This window comes from Sceloporus occidentalis, unplaced genomic scaffold (genome assembly GCF_023333645.1).
Source record: "Sceloporus occidentalis isolate IW3139 unplaced genomic scaffold, rSceOcc1.0.p SCAF_4, whole genome shotgun sequence".
In the NCBI taxonomy this organism is placed as follows: Eukaryota; Metazoa; Chordata; class Lepidosauria; order Squamata; family Phrynosomatidae; genus Sceloporus; species Sceloporus occidentalis.
In genome coordinates, this window is record NW_028316984.1 from 22,117,075 (window position 1) to 22,134,300 (window position 17,226).

The 17,226-nt window shown below is 41.1% G+C and overlaps 2 protein-coding genes across 6 annotated transcripts in view; one reads left to right on the forward strand and one right to left on the reverse strand.

Annotated features, from left to right (window-relative positions):
• Positions 1-703: 703 nt before the first annotated feature.
• On the reverse strand, positions 704-13,804 carry NDUFB3 (NADH:ubiquinone oxidoreductase subunit B3). 2 transcript variants are annotated; one of them, XM_089519426.1, is made up of 4 exons: positions 13,683-13,804; positions 3,592-3,707; positions 3,026-3,163; positions 704-954 (listed from the first exon to the last, which is right to left on the reverse strand). In XM_089519426.1, exons 3-4 carry the CDS (start codon positions 3,157-3,159, stop codon positions 792-794), a joined length of 297 nt encoding a protein of 98 aa, XP_089375552.1. In that variant the 5' UTR covers positions 3,160-3,163; positions 3,592-3,707; positions 13,683-13,804; the 3' UTR covers positions 704-791. The 2 variants fall into 2 exon arrangements, with proteins under 2 accessions (XP_089375552.1, XP_089375551.1); XM_089519425.1 differs by lacking the exon at positions 3,592-3,707 and having other exon boundaries at positions 13,683-13,802.
• Positions 13,805-13,954: 150 nt separating this feature from the next.
• HYCC2 (hyccin PI4KA lipid kinase complex subunit 2) overlaps positions 13,955-17,226 on the forward strand; it is a 53,247-nt gene continuing 49,975 nt past the window's right edge. For 3 of the 4 annotated variants that reach the window (XM_089519429.1, XM_089519433.1, XM_089519427.1), the window contains exon 1: positions 13,955-14,075. The gene's annotated coding sequence lies outside the window, so the exon portion shown is untranslated. Of the gene's footprint in view, positions 14,076-15,408; positions 15,448-17,226 lie in introns of those variants that run through there. The other variant, XM_089519430.1, reaches the window with a different exon arrangement.

The window sequence follows — 17,226 nt, forward strand, 5'->3', positions numbered from 1 at the left end:
GTGCTGTTGCCGCAGCCTCGATCCAGCATTCAAAGGGACAGCGTCAAGCCACCCCTTCAGGTCGTTATGTTTTGGCCCTTAGTCAAGAGCCATCTAAGGAAAACCAGTGTGATATAGAATAGAGTGTGTTAGACTCAGGAGGCCTGGTCTAAGATTCAAGCTGCGTCATGGAATGAACTTGAATCAATCATTATCTTTCAGTAAGACTACCAGGTGAAATGAAAGACAGAATTCGTCTTCATTTAATTGTTACATAGGATAGAGAAATTCAGCATGATAAGCAACACCTACTGAAATTCTCTCTTCTGCACAACCATTAAAGGAACAGGATCCCTGCGGTTATTCCACCTGACAACCTTACATTTCAATCCACTCTACTTCACAGGGTTGTTATGAAAAGAAGGGACATCCATGTATCAGCTCCTTTTAAAAAGGATAAGATATAAATATGAGGAATAATAGCATAGCAAACTCCTGGAACAAGGGCACCAAGTCTTTTTAAATATACACCACTCAGGAGACATTAAATCTCTGAATTTATAGTTCATCTTCTAGCCTTTGGTTCAAACAATTATAAACAAAAGCTATTAGCACAAAAACAGCCTAATCAGAAGCCTATAAAAACATAAGATTTATTAATGAAGGATCACGTTGAAGCATTTTCACCTGCCTCATATATAGACAAAAGAAACAAAAACTGGTGTTCTTCATGAACAACTTTAATAGGATTTTCCCATGAAAAGTCAAAACACACAACTGAAGCATAATTTAGGAGCAAACAAAAAATGTCTTCAGTGATGCCCATTATTGTTATCCTTCTTTGGAGGGAAAAATGCATATTCAATTGCAAGAGACACCACGAAGGCGGCAAATCCCCATTTGAATCCTTTGCCGATAACATCCATGATAGTGACAGGTTTTGCAAAGCCACCCATGTATCGCCATGCTTCATTGCTGTGGAGGGTGGGGAGTGATACAGAGACAAACGATTAATAAAGTCAGAACATTCTGCAACTCTACTTATTGGTCTACATATTTAACAGTATCTTCTGAAGCAACATGTCAGAGAGAAGAGTTGTGTGCTTTGGCCTTAAGAATAGTAGCTTAAGGAAGTTCCTGAAGAAATGTTTCCTGTCCTTGCCTCTCACTTGCATCTCCTTGACAAATCTTGAAAAATGATCAGGTGGAACAATGTAGGGTGAAATGTGGGATATCTGAAGAAGCCTAAAATTGTGTTTAAATTCTATGATAAGATCTATTCAGAAAATGAAAGCTTCCAATTGCCAACCCCAAAAAGTAACTCTTTTTCTGTATTATTCATTAAAGTGTGGATTTTATGTTCAGGATGTTTATGGCTTGTGATGTCTAATTACAACCTGTACAATATATTCACTAGGTATTGTATAATTTTCCAGGACTATTTACTATAATCACTAAGACCCAAAACACATGCGTCAAAAGAAGTGGCCTCCTGCTGCTTTGGGGTTGTGGTGACACACACCCTTAAAGCTCAAAACTGCAGCAAAAAGGAGTTGGTTAAACCAACTTTTGGGCAGTGTGGCTTGGGACAGCAGGCAATGGCCCTCTTTGGGAGCCAGCTGTGCAGTTGCTGTAGACACAGTCTGATTGACGCCGGAGGCCATTCCTTCCCCTTAAGTCTCCGGTTCCATTTTAGAATGAAACAGCCTTTAAAAGAAGAGCTCTTGACATGATTAATAGCCTAATAAGATCTTATTTCAGATGGTCAAAAGATCCTTTGCTAAACACTGCAATATTGCTATGTTAACCATCAGGAAAGGCTGGGGAAACTGATGCCCATGGGCATGTGACCCTCAGTCTATTTGTGGCTTCCTGGTCACCCAGATCTCCCAATTCTCCCTCAGGTGAATTATGAGCACTACAAGTGCCCCCCCCCCCCCCAAATCCCCTTGAGCACCATTAGGCATCTAATGACCAACTCCCTTTCTCTCTAACTTGTTTAAAATTTCCTAAATTAGCTCATCTGGAGTTACATCTGAGTAAATGTGCAAAGGAGTGTACTGTTAGTTTAGCACTGCTTCCATATACAGAAGGCTCTTTCAGTAGATAAATATTAATATATAAAGAGTATCTTTATAGATACAATCTGAAATGCCTTCCAAAGCATCATTTTAATTTCTCCTAATCCATTAAAATCTCCCTTATGCACTTGCAGCAGGCAGTTCCTTATAGTGGTAGATTGAAGAGACTGTATTACAAAAGCTAGCACTTTGTGTTATTCTGTGGATAAAGAATTTCAGAGGCCATATATCTAGCACACATTATAATGGTTCCACTTACATAAAAACAGCCATTAATAAGTTATGGTTTTGGGGCCAGCCTTCTAATGGGACAATATAATGCTAGTGCTAATTGATGCAGAGGTGCTTGATCTAAAAATACAAAGCATTGCACACTAAGAGTATGTTAGTAAATAATGCAATAGATAATATTTTTTTCCACTGTAGAGAGAGCAGGTTTAGAGAACGGGTCAAGTCGAAATAAATATTCTTTTCAGATTAGACAAAACATCATACAATTATACCAGCAGTAAGCAGAGTTAGGTAAATAGGGTTCCTTCCTAGGTATAGTAATTTTAAAATGGAATCTTTCTGAATCTGCTACCCTCTCAAAGCAAGAAAGCCATCCTCAGAACTGAAGGCCACAACTGGGTGACCACTTTCCAATACAGGACAAGCAGCTGCTTTGAGAGATGTGGGTTTCTAAGTGTCTGAATGGACTATGTTCCTAAAGGCAAATTTTCTCCCCAGGATTAGTTTTATTTACTGCCTAGGAGTGGAGAACCTTTGGCCCTCATGATCTGTTGAACTAGAACTCTCACGATCCCTTACTGTTAGCCACATGGTTGGGACTCATGCAAGTAGTGGACCTAAATATCTGGAGGGCCAAAGGTACTCATCCTTTATTTAAACATTTTTGTATGTTTATTTTCCTTGTGAAAGGAGAACCATCTGGCTGAGTAGATGACATTCATGACAGTTCTTACCGAAGCCATGGATCCCTGAGACCCCGCCGAGCCAACCTTTCTTGGATGTCCTCTAGGGGAGTACCTTCTATCTTCCACATTTTGTAATCAGGAAGCTCCACTTTGCCATGTCCATGTTCATGTCCATGTCCCATGTTTCTAGGAAAGATGGAAAAACAGCTTACAAGAGGTATACTTAAGATTTATTTGAATATAGCACATAATATCTTCATTAAAAACAAAGAAAACAGATCCTCTTCCACTTTTGGCACATAAGGAATGGCATGTCAAACTGCATTAGGAAAACTATGTTTTCCCCCTCTTTTTTAGTAGCAAAATCTTCCTAAGGACTGGAGCACAGCTTTGGCGCACCTTCTGGCTTCTTAAGATGCATGTGTCATTTAAACAGCATATCTCCAAAGAGACCCGAAGTAGCTTTATTTTGGCCTGTTTGATCGAGCCTGTAGTTTCAGAAAGACTGGCAACAACTGGATGTGCTGCTCTGTTGGACTAAGGCCCTTTTAGATACAAAAGAGAGTAAAAGAAAAAATCCTGAGATTGCCTTTGTAAAGTGCTTCTCTACTTACATGGACTTCACAGAATGCTCCAACACAATTGTTCTCAAACTTAAGTACCAGATGTTGTTGGGCCAGTTCTGAAAAGCAGCAATTGTAGCTATAGTCCAAAAACACTCCTCTAGCACCTGTTTACCAAAGTAACATAAAATCAGTCTCCAAAGCAGCATTGAAATGGAAACAAAGGGATTTTCCTAATCTTTAGGAGATGATGTCAGGGGAAACATTTATTAAGGTCAGGGGTAGGCAACCTGCGGCCCGCCAAGGCCTTGAGACTGGCCCCAGCCCGGTCCTGCCACCGATTGCCGCTGGGGCCTTTGGCCTCTTGCGCGAGGGCGTGGGGCTTTTGGCCTATCAGGAGGAGGCAGGCAAGGGGGGCGAGCAGCGGGCAAGGGGGGCAATTGTCTATAGAAGCCTCAGAAACATGTATTTATCTTAACATTTTTTTAAAAAGCAGCAAATTTTTTCACGTGTCCTCCATTTTTTAAATAAGTGTCCTCCATTTGAAAATGTTGTCCATTTGTCCCGGTTTATTTATGTATTTAATTTTTTAAAAAACTATTTAATTATTTATTTTTTGGCTTCGGCCCCCCAGTTGTCTGAGGGACAGCAACCTGGCCCCCGGCTCAAAAAGGTTGCCTACCCCTGATTAAGGTTCCATAACAAACAACCACATTCCACATATTGCTTCAAAAAGCAGCAACACCAAGTAGCAATAGAAAGAGTTTATGCCTCCCATACTAATAAACAACTTCATTTTGAGGACTGAGATAATGATTCCCCTGCAACAGAAGAACTTCTTTGAGGCATGACATCTAAATTACTCATAATTTAGTTAACAATTAAGTATTCTTGTGCAACCCCAGTAGTCTGGGAAGCCTCAAATTATTTCTCAATCACCACACCTGACATCTTTAGATGCGGGCTCCAGTTGCCTCCTTCACTGAAACTCACTGCATGCATTACAGTACATTAATTCTAATTTAGAGAAAGGTATTAACCACTCTTCTGGGAAGTGTCAGATATTGCCTATATCCACAAGAGACCAAAATCTTGTTTATCTGCACTACATTGCTTTCCACTCATTTTGATGGTGCATTCCAGGGAACATAATACAGTAAGGATAAGAGTACCACACTGGAGGCACATCTCATTTAGGCCTGTGTTCCCAGATCTCACAAGTGTTTAGTGGCTAGAAAACAAGTTCTGCTGTGGGTGGGCAAAGCAGACATAAATATTACTCCAATGGATCAGGTCTTTGTTATTGTTAACTGTCCTTGACTCAACCCGATTCATGGAGACTGTGTAGACCCTGAGACATCTCCAAGGCTCCCTGTCCTCCACTGCTCTGCTTACGCCTTAGGGAAGAAAGCAGCTAAGAAGGGACAAACAAATAGGTCCTTGGACAGATCAAGCCTGAACTCTTTCCACTGTCTTCTACCTTTCCTAGCATTATTGTCTCTTCTAATGAGGCATGCTTTTTTGTAATGTGGCCAAATGACTCCCTTGGTTTCCAGGGAGAGTTCAGGCTTGATCTGTTCAAGAACCTATTTGTTTATCTCTTTGGCTGTCCACAATATCATTGGCAGTCTTCTCCAGCACCACATCTCAAGCTGATTCTCTTCTTATCTGTTTTCTTCACTGTCCAACTCTTCATTAGGACTTTCAAATTTAGTGGCATTTCCATTTCTTTCAGAGCATTCCATAGGTTTTCATGGTTTATGCAGTAAAAGGCTTTACTATAATCAACAACTGTAATCTGTAAAGCACATGCTTATTTTCTTCTGGAATTCCTTGTTGCACTTCATCTTCCATTATATGTTTACAATATGGTGCCTCTTCCTTTTCCGAACCCCACTTGCACCTTTATCATCATCATCATCATCATCATCATCATCATCATCATCATCTATTTATTTATAGAGCGCTGTAAAGTTGGCACAGTGCTTTACATAGTAAAGGTCAAATAAAAAGACAAAAGAAACTTGCTAAGCAGCTCTGGGATTTCTCTCTCCATGTATGACTGGAGTCTGTGCTGCCAAATTTTGAGCATAATTTTGCTTACATGGGAAATTAATGCTATGGTCTTATAGTTGCTGCAGCCTTTTGAGTCTCCTTTTTATGGATGGGCATTTATATAATTCATTCCCCATCTGTTGCCACTGTTTTGGTTTTCTATATTTGTTGGCATATATTAGTTAACACTAGAGTTGATTCTGTCTGTATGGATTGTACTAGTTATTAATGACTGGCAAATTGCCCATGACTGCCTTTATCAAATGCATCTCCATGGTTGTTACTGTTTACTGCCGTCAAGTTGACTTTGACCTAAAGCAACTCTATGAAAGAGAGACCTGCATCTGCTATCAACAGCCTTGTTGAGATCTTCTACACTCAGGACTGTGGCCTCTTTGGTTTAGTCTATCCACAGGTGATGCAGTTTTCCTCGTTTCCTACTGTCTTCTACCTTACCAAGCATCATCATCACTGTAAAGTTGAAGGCTTTCATGGCCGGCATCCATAGTTTTTTATGGGTTTTCGGGCTATGTGGCCATGTTCCAGCAGAGTTTCTTTGTGCTAGAACATGGCCACATAGCCCGAAAAACCCACAAAAACCTATCATCATCATTATTTTAAGTGAGTAATGTCTTGTCATGATATGGCCAAAGTGTCACAGTCATCACTTTTGTCATCTTGACTTGCAGGAAGAATTCAGTCTCAATTTGCTCTAAGACCCATTTCTCTGTCTTTTGGGCAGTATCCAATAGCTGCACAACTCTTCTCCAGCACATTTCAAATGAAATGATTTTCTTCAGCTTTTTTCACAGTCCAGATTTCCTAATGATACACAGAAATAGGTAATATCATGGCACAGACAATCCTAACATTAGTATTCTATGATGTATATTTACTCTTCAGGATCTTGCCTAGTTCATTCCAAGTCCTAGTCTTCTTTGGATTTTCTGACTACAGTCTCCATTCTGATTAATGTCTGAGGCAAGGTTTGGATAATTTTTAAACATTTCAATGTCTTCATCATCTACTTTAAAGTTGTGTAAATCAGCTGTGGTCATTATTTTTGTTTTCTTCATGTTCATCTGTCACTATACCTTAGCACGTGCTTCCTTTGCTTTCTTCAACAGTCTTTGCTATTTTCTGCTAGTAGTATGGTGTCATCTGCATATCTTAAATTGTTCCTTCATTTTTCGTTCCTGCTCCTTCCTATAATTTCCAGGCCTCCTTTCTCCAAGTCTAATCCAACTATACATACATGTTCAGCATATAAATTAAATAGATAGGATGATGAAATACAATCTTGTCTGACCTCCTTGCTGGTGGAAACCATTTTGTTTCTACCTGTACTGATGGTGACTTTTTGTCCTAAGTACATATTACATATCAGGACAATCAAATGTTGTGGCACACCCATTTCTTTAAGAGTGATCAATAATAAAACCTTTTGTAATAATCTAAAAAGCACCGGGTGATTTTCTTCTGAAATTCATTGCTGCACTCCATCAGCCACAAAGTTTGTATGTTCCATTTCTTGTTTTACAATGGCTAGCTTGCCATCATTCATGTTTCTACATTCCATGTTCCTATAAAACATGTAATGCAGCTCTAGATTTTCCTTTTACCTCTTAGCACATTAACAGGTGAACATCCTTTCAGCTTTAGTCCAGCTGTGTCACAACACTATTTGTCCTCTAATCTTCCTCAGTAGCTCATTGAGTGCCTTCCAACCTTGAGTCTCATCTTCTGCACTGTCTCTATTCACTATGTTTCTTTTTGGATTGTCTCATCATAGAGCTTTCATGTTAAAAATGTTCAGAGGGGGTGTACTGTGCCTCGTTCTGCACAGTACTAACAAGTACAGTGGGTCTGTTATCTGCTGGGGTTTGGTTTCAGGAGCCCCCTGTGGATAACAAAATCCATGGCTGCTTGAGTCCCAGGCATAGTAAAATGGTTTACTTCATATAAAATGGCAAAATGAAGGTTTGCTCTTTGGAATTTATACTTTTTAAAATATGTTTTCAAGCTGTGGCTGCTTGAATCCATGGATAAAGAAGGCCGACTGTATCAGCTATGCTGCCACTATGACTGTCTCTAAGAAATCTGCCACTAGTGTTACTCCTCACTACTGTTGCTGCCCAATAGCTGTTTGGCACATTAGTCTGATTCCTCCACAAAAGCCTGTCTGACATGGGAGACCCTACCAACAACAATGCAACCATCAGCATAGCTTCTTGCTTACAGGAGCACACAATCTCACCACTATGGAAAAGTAGTGCCTTTAAATGGGATTTTCATGGTAGCAATTCATTTAAACCCCCAGGGCACTGGATAGAAAAGCTTCTTTCTTTAAAAATAACTCAAATCAAGGTAAAATAATATTTGCCATTATAAAGAGGCAATATGCTATTTGTTAGTTCAAAACTGTATTAAGTTGCATTTACATAAATAAGCTTTAATAGTTACGATTAATTTTAGATTTAGTCTTTAAGGGATTTGGATCGTAAAAACCACTGTGCAAAGTCATGAAACAGCTTGCGAACAAGATGTACTGACTTGCATTAGTCATTCTCCAGATCTGTACATAAAAGAAATTAGAATAGGAGGTTTTATAAACATAATAATCATTCTGTTCTTGAAAGCACTTGCTTGACTCAGCAGCAAGATAAGCACCGAGAAAAATGTCTGCAAGTGTGGAATCTAGAATCATGTAACTAAAAGATAACTAGTACGTTATCTCAACTGAACTGGTACAATGCACTCAGACAGAATCAACATAAGGGTTAACCATAATGTGCTAACAAATATATAAAACAAAGAACTGGCCAACAGAATGGAAACGATCAATATAATGCTGAACATAAAGAAAACCAAAATAATGAGCACAGAAGAATTACATAAATTCAATCTAGAAATTGAAACAGTCAAAGAATTTCCATACCTAGGGTCAAACATTGACCAGAGTGGTGACTGCAGTCAAGAAATAAGAAGGAGACTAAGAATGGGTAGAGCAGCTATGAAAGAACTAGAAAAGATCCTGAATAGTAAAGATATACAAATAAGCAATGAAGTCAGAATCAGCCAGGCCATCGTATTCCCCATCTCCATGTATGGATGTGAGAGTTGGACAGTAAAGGAAGCAGACAAAAAGAAAATCAATGCATTTGAGATGTGGTGCTGGAGAAGAGTGCTGAGGATACCATGGACAGCCAAAAAGTCAAACAAATGCGACCTCGCCCAATCCAGATCAAACCAGAAATCTTCTTGGAAGCCAGTTGATCAAATTGAGGCTGTTGTACTTTGGCCACATAATGAGAAAGCATGGTTCACTAGAAAAAACAATAATGCTAGGAAAGGTAGAGGGCAGAAGAAGGAGAGGAAGACTGCATGCCAGATTATGGACTCAATCAGGGTAGTCAGAGGCATGGATTTGCAGGGCCTGAGCAGAGCAGTGAAAGATAGGGATTCTTGGAGATGTCTCATTCACAGGGTCGCCATGAGTCGGAATTGACTCAAGGACAGCTAAAAAAAAAAAAGTTAAATTACAGAGCCAGCATGGCATGGTGGTTTGAGTATTGGACCATGACTCTGGAGACCAGGGTTCAATTCCCACTTGGCCATGAAACCCACTGGGTGACCCTGGACATGCCACATTCTCTCAGCCTCGGGGAAAGGCAATGACAAACTTCCTCTGAATAAACCTGGCCAAGAAACCCCCATGATAGAGTTGCACTGGAGTCACCATAAGTCAGAAATGCCTTGAAGGCACACAACACACATACATATTAAATTAGCATCTTTCCATTCTGTAATTCAGAAAATATATTTTAACAGACATGGAAGAAGAAAAGTCAGAAAGTGATCATAAGGCCTAAGTTAGGTACTGTACATCAGTGCTAAAGAAAAACTATGCTGAGAAAAAAAAATATTGTAAGCTCTTAGGAATTTTAAGTTAAGTTAAACATGTAATCTGATCTGAATCCTGAAACATCTTGACAGGTTCTGCTAATAAAGATACCAGCTAGAACACCACTGTGAGATACAAAGAAGTGATATGCCTATTGGGGAATGGTGCTTGCTCATTACAAGTGAGTTTGTTTGATGGTCATAGTCTGTTGTTGCTCAGTTGTTAAATGCTGTTTAAGCTTGTTTTAAATGCCTGTTTGCTAGTAGACTCCAAATATATGTCAACCTCTGCTCAGCACTGTGTTCTTTTAGATAAACTAGTGTCTTAAATTCACTGATGCCTCCTTTCTTGAACACTAACACAGGTTAGAAGACAGTTTATATTCCCAAGGCATGATGTGGTCTGACAAAGTTTCAAGTTATGGAACAAACTTTTAAAATCAAGAGTGAATTTTTATAACTTGATGCAGAAGAACACCTCCTGTTCCCTGATATATACACTTTATATCAGGGGTGGGTAAGTGTGGGGGACTAGAGAACTGTAATTCCCCTTTAGGACACACTCCACTGCAGCAAACAATTGTTTGCCCATATGTCCCTCAATACCCTCTGTGGGCTGTGAGGGAGCAATCTGTCATGTTTTTAGCCACTTCTTGGCTATTGTAGGCCCAGGAGAGGTCTTTTTGATAACAGAAAGTGACCAGAAGTCACTTCCAGTTTTTTTAAAAAGGCCTTTTTGGGCCTAAAATGGCCAAGGAAGTCATGATGTGGCAAAAATGCCTCCCAAACCTATAGAGGACACTTGGGGGCATCACTTTGCTCACCCCGGCTCTATAACAGCCACTTGCCTAAAGTTGATGGACATGTGATTACTCAAATTATTGACAGATATTTTTAAAACTTTAACATTAGGACTACAATAAACCTGAGAGTAAGTTCAGCTGAAAATAACACAACTTATTAATAATACACAGCCCCCCCCTCCATGATAACTGTCATCCTTCGGCCTGTGAGGGAGTGAACAGGCAGGCCCAGCTCCACCAGGGCTAGCCTGAAGAAAGAGATCCCTCCCCCCATGATAACTGTCATCCTTCGGCCTGTGAGGAACAGGCAGGCCTAGCTCCATCAGGGCTAGTCTGAAGATAGAGAGCCTCCCCTCCATAATAACTGTCATCCTCCGGCCTGTGAGGGAGTGAACAGGCAGGTCTAGCTCCATCAGGGCTAGCCTGAAGAAGAAGAAGAGCCCTCCCTCCAGTCCATCTGCCTTGGTCCAGGCCTCAGAGGGAGAAATAACCACTGGACCTCATCCCCTTTCCCACCACCACTCAGAACACTCAGACTACAAACCTGAGTAAATGGAGTAAAGGAGAGAATAGGTAAACTATATTCAATCAATATCATAACCATTTTGTCTGGATTCATTTTCCATTTTGTCTAGATTCATTTTCAATCACCTTGCCTAACATCCAGTTCCTGACTATGGCCAAATACTGATGAAACGCAGAGGTTTCCTAGCAGTCACCTTGCTTGATTCTCTTTACTGTTGTTCTTTATACTGAAATTAAGAAATTAATGTGACATGAAATACAGAAAAGGTCCTTTGGAAATATGGAGATTTCTGCTCCTACATTACTGCCAGTTATTTATTTACTGTTTCTTAAAATATGTATATCCTATGCTATATCATAAGATTTCAGGACATAGAACAAACAAATTAATTTAAAATCATTTAGAATTTGGAAACGTTTAGAACAACTTAAAAACAGTAAGAATTTTAAAATAATTCAAAGGTATATTGAACAATTTAAAACAATTTTAGAACACGTGCCAGTTAATTAAAAAATTAATTAAACTCCAACAGCTCTAGCAGAACGTCGTTTTAATTTGGTGCTAGAATGAAATCACCATTGGTGCCAGTTTGGCCCCCAAGGAGAGGGCATGCCTCAATGGTGAGTGAAATGCAGAATTCACAGCATACTAAACTATTAACTGAACTTTGAATGATACAAATATACTGTATATATACTCAACTATAAGTTGAGAGCAGGTTTTAGAGCGAACATTATGGATTTTGACATAATCCATGTTACGTCAAGGGTAAAACTTAGGGGCATGCAACGAAGGATGCAATGCAGTGGAGAAAGTAGAGGGTGGTTGGTGCTTCTTTTAGTGCTTCTTTTAAGTGCTCCCAGGATGGACTAAGCTCTCACCTTTTGCCACTCTACTGAGAGAAGGGGATGGCTCCTTTTTTTGATAAGAGTTAAAGTTCAGTACTTATACTGACCAGTGGATAAACTGACCCAGATTTTTTCGGTCAATTATTTTACTAAAATTAATAGATTTATATTTGAATTTATACAATAACAAGCAAGACTCAAATCTAGCTCAAAATGATTAATATGGTGTGAACAAATCCACAATTACATAAAAAAAAAACCCAGCCATTCAGTATACTTGCACAGGTTATTCAGTCAGAAGGCCACAACTAAAAGTGCCAACAGGCAGAACAGAATGTCAACAAAGGACTGTAAAGCTTGGCCCAAAACACAGTGCAGAAATAATCCAGTTTCAGACTGCTTTAACTGTCCTTGCTCAATGTTAGAGAATCTTGGGAAGTGTAGTTTTGTGAGACATTTAGGCCTGTTACAGACTGCCAAAATAAAGCTGCTTCGGGTCTCTTTGGAGGTATGCTATTTAAATGATGCATGGGTCCTAAGAGTCCGGAGGTCGCGCCAAAGCCACACGCCATTCCTAAGCACCGGAGTGCAGCTTTTGATGCAGCTTCCGGATTCTTAAGATGCATGCATCATTTAAACAGCATACCTCCAAAGAGACTCGAAGCAGCTTTATTTTGGCAGTCTGTAACAGGCCTGTGCTTTCTCTGTCAGAATGCTCTTGTGCCACAGTAAACTATAACTCCCAGGATTCTCTAGCACTGAGCCAGGGCAGATAAGGCGGTCTCAAACTAGATGATTTCTGCAGTGTGTTTTCGACCATTGTTTCACAACAAACAGGATTTTCATCCTCTTACGTGTGTTTAGGACCACATGCTTAAGTGACTGAAGCTATAAATCAGTTTTTTCATGTTCTGCGACAACCTAAAACCTAACCTGTCAGGTAACTCCCATTCCCCTGCCCCATTTGCTATGCCAGCGGATAGGAACTACAAGTCAAACAGGGGCCCAAAATGCATGGGCCAAATAAGGCAGCTTCTGGCCGCTTTGGGAGCATGCCGTTCAAATGATGCATTTCTCCAAAGTGGCCAGAAGCTGCTCTGGTGCCGTGATCCATTCCTTTGGACCAGATCAAAAAGGAGTGGATTAAACCTGACTCCTGGCAGTGCCGGTTCAGGACCATGGTGGCGGCGTCTCCTTCTTTGGAGGCCTTTCAACAAGAGGCTTTAATGTAACACTTTCCTGTGTTTTTAATTGTATGTTTTTAATCTTGTAAACCCCTCTGAGTTCCAGTTTTGGGGAAAGGGTGGGATATAAATAAATAAGGCACTCTGGACTTCTTACCCAACCAAGGATTTCCTCTCCCTTGGCCTCGCTTTGCCCTTTTTCTTTTGCTGCACTGTATTCCTGGAATAGCCTCCTTAAATATTTGTGGACTGCCTTTTCTCTGGCTAGTTTTATATCTGAATTGAAGACATTCTTATTTGTTAACGCATTTGGAATTTTACATTAATACTGCTTTATATTTGATTGAATCTCGGTTGCTATTATTGTATTGTATTTCACCTCCATAATTTGTTTATAATTACTGTATACTTTATATATGTTTTTTATCCTTAGACTGTGTGCCTTTGGCAGGATGTAAAGCTTGGGACCGCTTTTGTTTCTGTAAAGGGCCATGTCAATTTATGGCCCTATACAAATGAATGATATTATTATTAAAAGCAATATGATTCTATGAAAGGAACAAGCTGGGAGCCTGAGCTTTCATAGACTTAACTCTACTTCCTCAGATGCATTTGGCGTAATTGCATCTGAGGAAGTAGACTGGAGTCTAGGGAAGCTCCTGCTGCCAAGCTCTTCCTTTCAGTGAGTCCCAAAGGGGCGACTAGAAGGCCTCTCTGCCCCACTCTCCATAACCTCCAAGACACCCAGGAAGCCTATTACAGAAGAGAAGATTTGGGGGAGCAAAGACAATGGGACACACAGCCAAGGGGCGCCCTTCCTTACCCTCGCCTCTCTGCCGAGTGACCTTTTTTGCCAATACTCCAGGAGCTTCACCGGAAGCGGAAGTCGCTCCACCCGCTAAGAAGTCCCCCAGGGAACCTGAGCCGCTCCGAACGGTTCCGCGCTTCTTCCCTTCCGCTGTTTCCTTGTAACTGGCTCCTCCCCCATGGAACGCGGAGGGGGGAGCCAATGAGCGCCGCGCTTGTTGGAGGGCCAATGGGCGGGCGTTTTGTTTGGAGGCGGGGGCTGCTGAGGGAAGCCGGGGGCGTCGTCTTCGTCAGGGGCCCAGGAGGAGGAGGAGGGCGGCGCTTCCGTAGTTGGCCCTCCGCGATGGGTCCGGTGCGGGGAGGCCGCTGAGGCTCCGGACTCGGAGGAAGGAAGGAAGGAGGGACCCGGGTAAAAAGAGCTTCCCTTGCAAGCCCCAGAGAGAGAGAGATGGGAGGGATGTGGGATCATGGGGAAAGGCCAGGACTCGAGCGGGAGGCTGCCCTTGCCTTCTGCCTGTTAAATCAGGGTCTTGTTCCTTTAGGCCCCCAGTGGCTCTCAACCCTTTGGTCCTCTAGGGTTTCATTTTTGGGGACTTCAACTCCCAGGATTCCTGGACCATGAGCAGAGTGACTGGGGCTTCTGGGAATTGGAGTCCAAAACGCCTGGAGGGACAAAGGCTGGGAGCCACTGGATGAGGGTTTGCTCTCCTGGAGGAGGAAAGGGAGGACGCTTCAGGGGACAGGATCCTCTTCCTCTTCTCCTCCTATTCTTCCTCCTCCTTCTCATCTTCCCCTTCCTCCTCCTTTTCTTCTTCCCCTTCTCTTCTTCCTCCTTCTCTTCCTTCTCCTTCTTCTCTTTCTCCCCCTCGGTTCCCTGCCCCCTCCCTCCTAATTTTAATTTATACTGTAGCTACATCCACACTGCAGAAATAATCCGGTTTGAGGCCGCTTTGGCTGCCCCGGCTCAGTGCTAGGGGATTCTGGGAACTGTAGTGTTTTGTGAGACATCTAGCCTTCCCTGTCAGAGATCTCTGGTGTCACAATATACTATAATTCCCAAGTTCCCCTGGCACCGACACAGGGCAGTTAAAACGGTCTCAAACTGGATTATTTCTGCAGTGTGGCTCGGACCTTTGACTCTTGAACAATAACCCAACTAATGAGGCTTTATGTGGCGCCATTGAGCCTTCTCTGTCAGAGAGAGAGCTCTGGTGCCACAACAAACTATAGTTCCCAGGATTCCCTAGCACAGAGACAGGGCAGCTAAAGTAGCCTCAAACCGGATTATTTCTTTAGCCTGGATGCAGCCTGCAGTCCAAAACACACTGCAGTAATAAAGATCCAGTTTGAGACCGCTTTAACTGCCTTGCCTCAGTGCTGTGGAATCCTGGGAATTGTAGTTTATTGTGGCCCAGAGCTCTCTGACAGAGAAGGCCTAAATGTTTCAAAAAACTACAGTTCCCAGTATTCTCTAGCATTGAGCCAGGGCAGTCTCAAATGGGATTATTTCTGCAGTGTGAATGCAGCCAAAGATCTTAATTTAGGTTGTCTTTCCAAGCGGGGGAAAGAGGGGTGCCTCGGGGGCTCCTCAGTTGACCCTCCCAATCCTCCTCGGTTCCCTTCCTCCTAATTTCAGATTTGGATATTAATTTATGCAGATGGTTTCTAATGTGTTCTATATTTATGTATTAAAACGCTTAACAGTGTTTTATACAGTGCTTAAATGATGCTGTGTACTTTAGCCTATGTTGCACCCTGCCTTGAGCCTTGGAGAGAGGCTGGTAAGGAATACAATGTATTATTATTATTATCATTATTAATTTATTTCCTTCCCTTTGCACTTCATTCGTAGGGAGGGATTCACTCACTTCCTCTTCAGTGCTCAGTCTTGGAGCTCCACTCCTGGCTGCTTCTCCTTCCTCTCTCTCTTATATATACTGTATAGATAGATTGATAAATAGATAGGTATAGCTCTGTCTCCGTACCCTGGTTTCCACATACTTCTCTCCTATCCATACTTCCTTCAATTGGGGGCAGCATGAGACTTTCAGCTGGAGCCACCCTTTCATTGGAGACAGCTTGGGGTTTTCCTTTCCTAAGGCTCCTTGGACATAACAGATGCTTCCTCTCTTCTTCCTTCCTCCCCCAACAGAGCTTTCAAGACGCTGCCTTCCTCCTTGCTTTCCTTTGCAAGAGAAGACTTTCCTTGGCTCCTCCATGTCTGTTTTTCCTCCTCCAATAACATGCTTCCCTCTGTGTGGCTCCTCTCAAAACCCCACTGCTGGCTGTTCCTGGATCCTTTCATTTCAGAACAAAATGAGATTATCACAGTCAGGCCTTTTGCTTTTAAGGCATTGCTTTGAAGGTCACCTCTCTCAAGATAGGGGCTTTCTAATTTCCTGGAGGCACTCAAAGGCCTTAGTATATTCTGTATGCCATACTGTATACCTCTCTTCTCAAAATAAAAAAAATTACCCCCTCCTTTTCCAGTCAGTGCTGCATGTTCTCATCTGTGCTTTACTGATCACTGAGATGTTTAACAGACCCCTTTTAAAAACCAAGCAAAATCCCTTTTCAAGTTGACATTCCTTTCTTGCTTGCTTCTTGAGAACCTCTATTTTAACATGTTAATGCATGATAGCATAGAAAGTGCAGTAGGGGAAATATATAAGCAAATGTGGTAGGGACATTTCTGTAGCTGGTTATGTAACCATTTGGCTATGTTGTAATGCTGATGTTCACTTACAGAGTTTGTACAGATCACTCGAATCGGTACAGATTATAAACAGGTAATGGCGAAACTATATATAGGTGTTTACAGAATTTGAAAAGAAAAGGCCATAGCATACTAGCATTTCTACACAGTTTATTATAGCTTCCTTGAAGTCTTTTAGGTTGGGCTGTTGGACTTTCAGTATGCCAGCTGCTTTTTTCAGGAAGAGTCAAACATAGATTCTGTAAACTACTATATGAAAGTCAGTAGTTTCTTAAATGTTTTCTTCTTGGCTCACTTGTGTTTTAGCATATTTGCATCATACTTTTAAAAAGTTCTATTCATAACAAGTTTTCATTTATTTTAATCTTGTTCAACACTTTCTAAGATTTTTTTAGTTATTATAAAATAAGCAAAGGTTGAAGAAAAGAGCTTGAATCTAAACTGTTCCATTTAGATTAGTGTTCCCTGTCCTTATTTCATTTTGCAGTCTTTGTTTCTCTTAGATAAGAGATATCTTTGTTTCTCTTAGATAAGATCTGACAGATGGGTAGCCTCTTCAGTTCCTGGGATGCAATGACAAGCTAGGTGGGAGTAAAGTTGCCTTTGCAGGCATAGTTTTACGTAAGATGTAAAACAGATTAGCTTTTTAGCTCTAGACCAAAGGGGAGTTTTAGAGGGTAATGTGTGCAATAATTCTATGTGCTTACTAGTTTGTTATGCATGTTACATATATACAGTTAACCTTAAGAAGATTCGTTTTGGCTGTTCAACATTTTTAATAATGGTGGTCACTTTAAAAATATATTATCGCTATGGTTCAAACAAAACATTTATATGGTGTTTT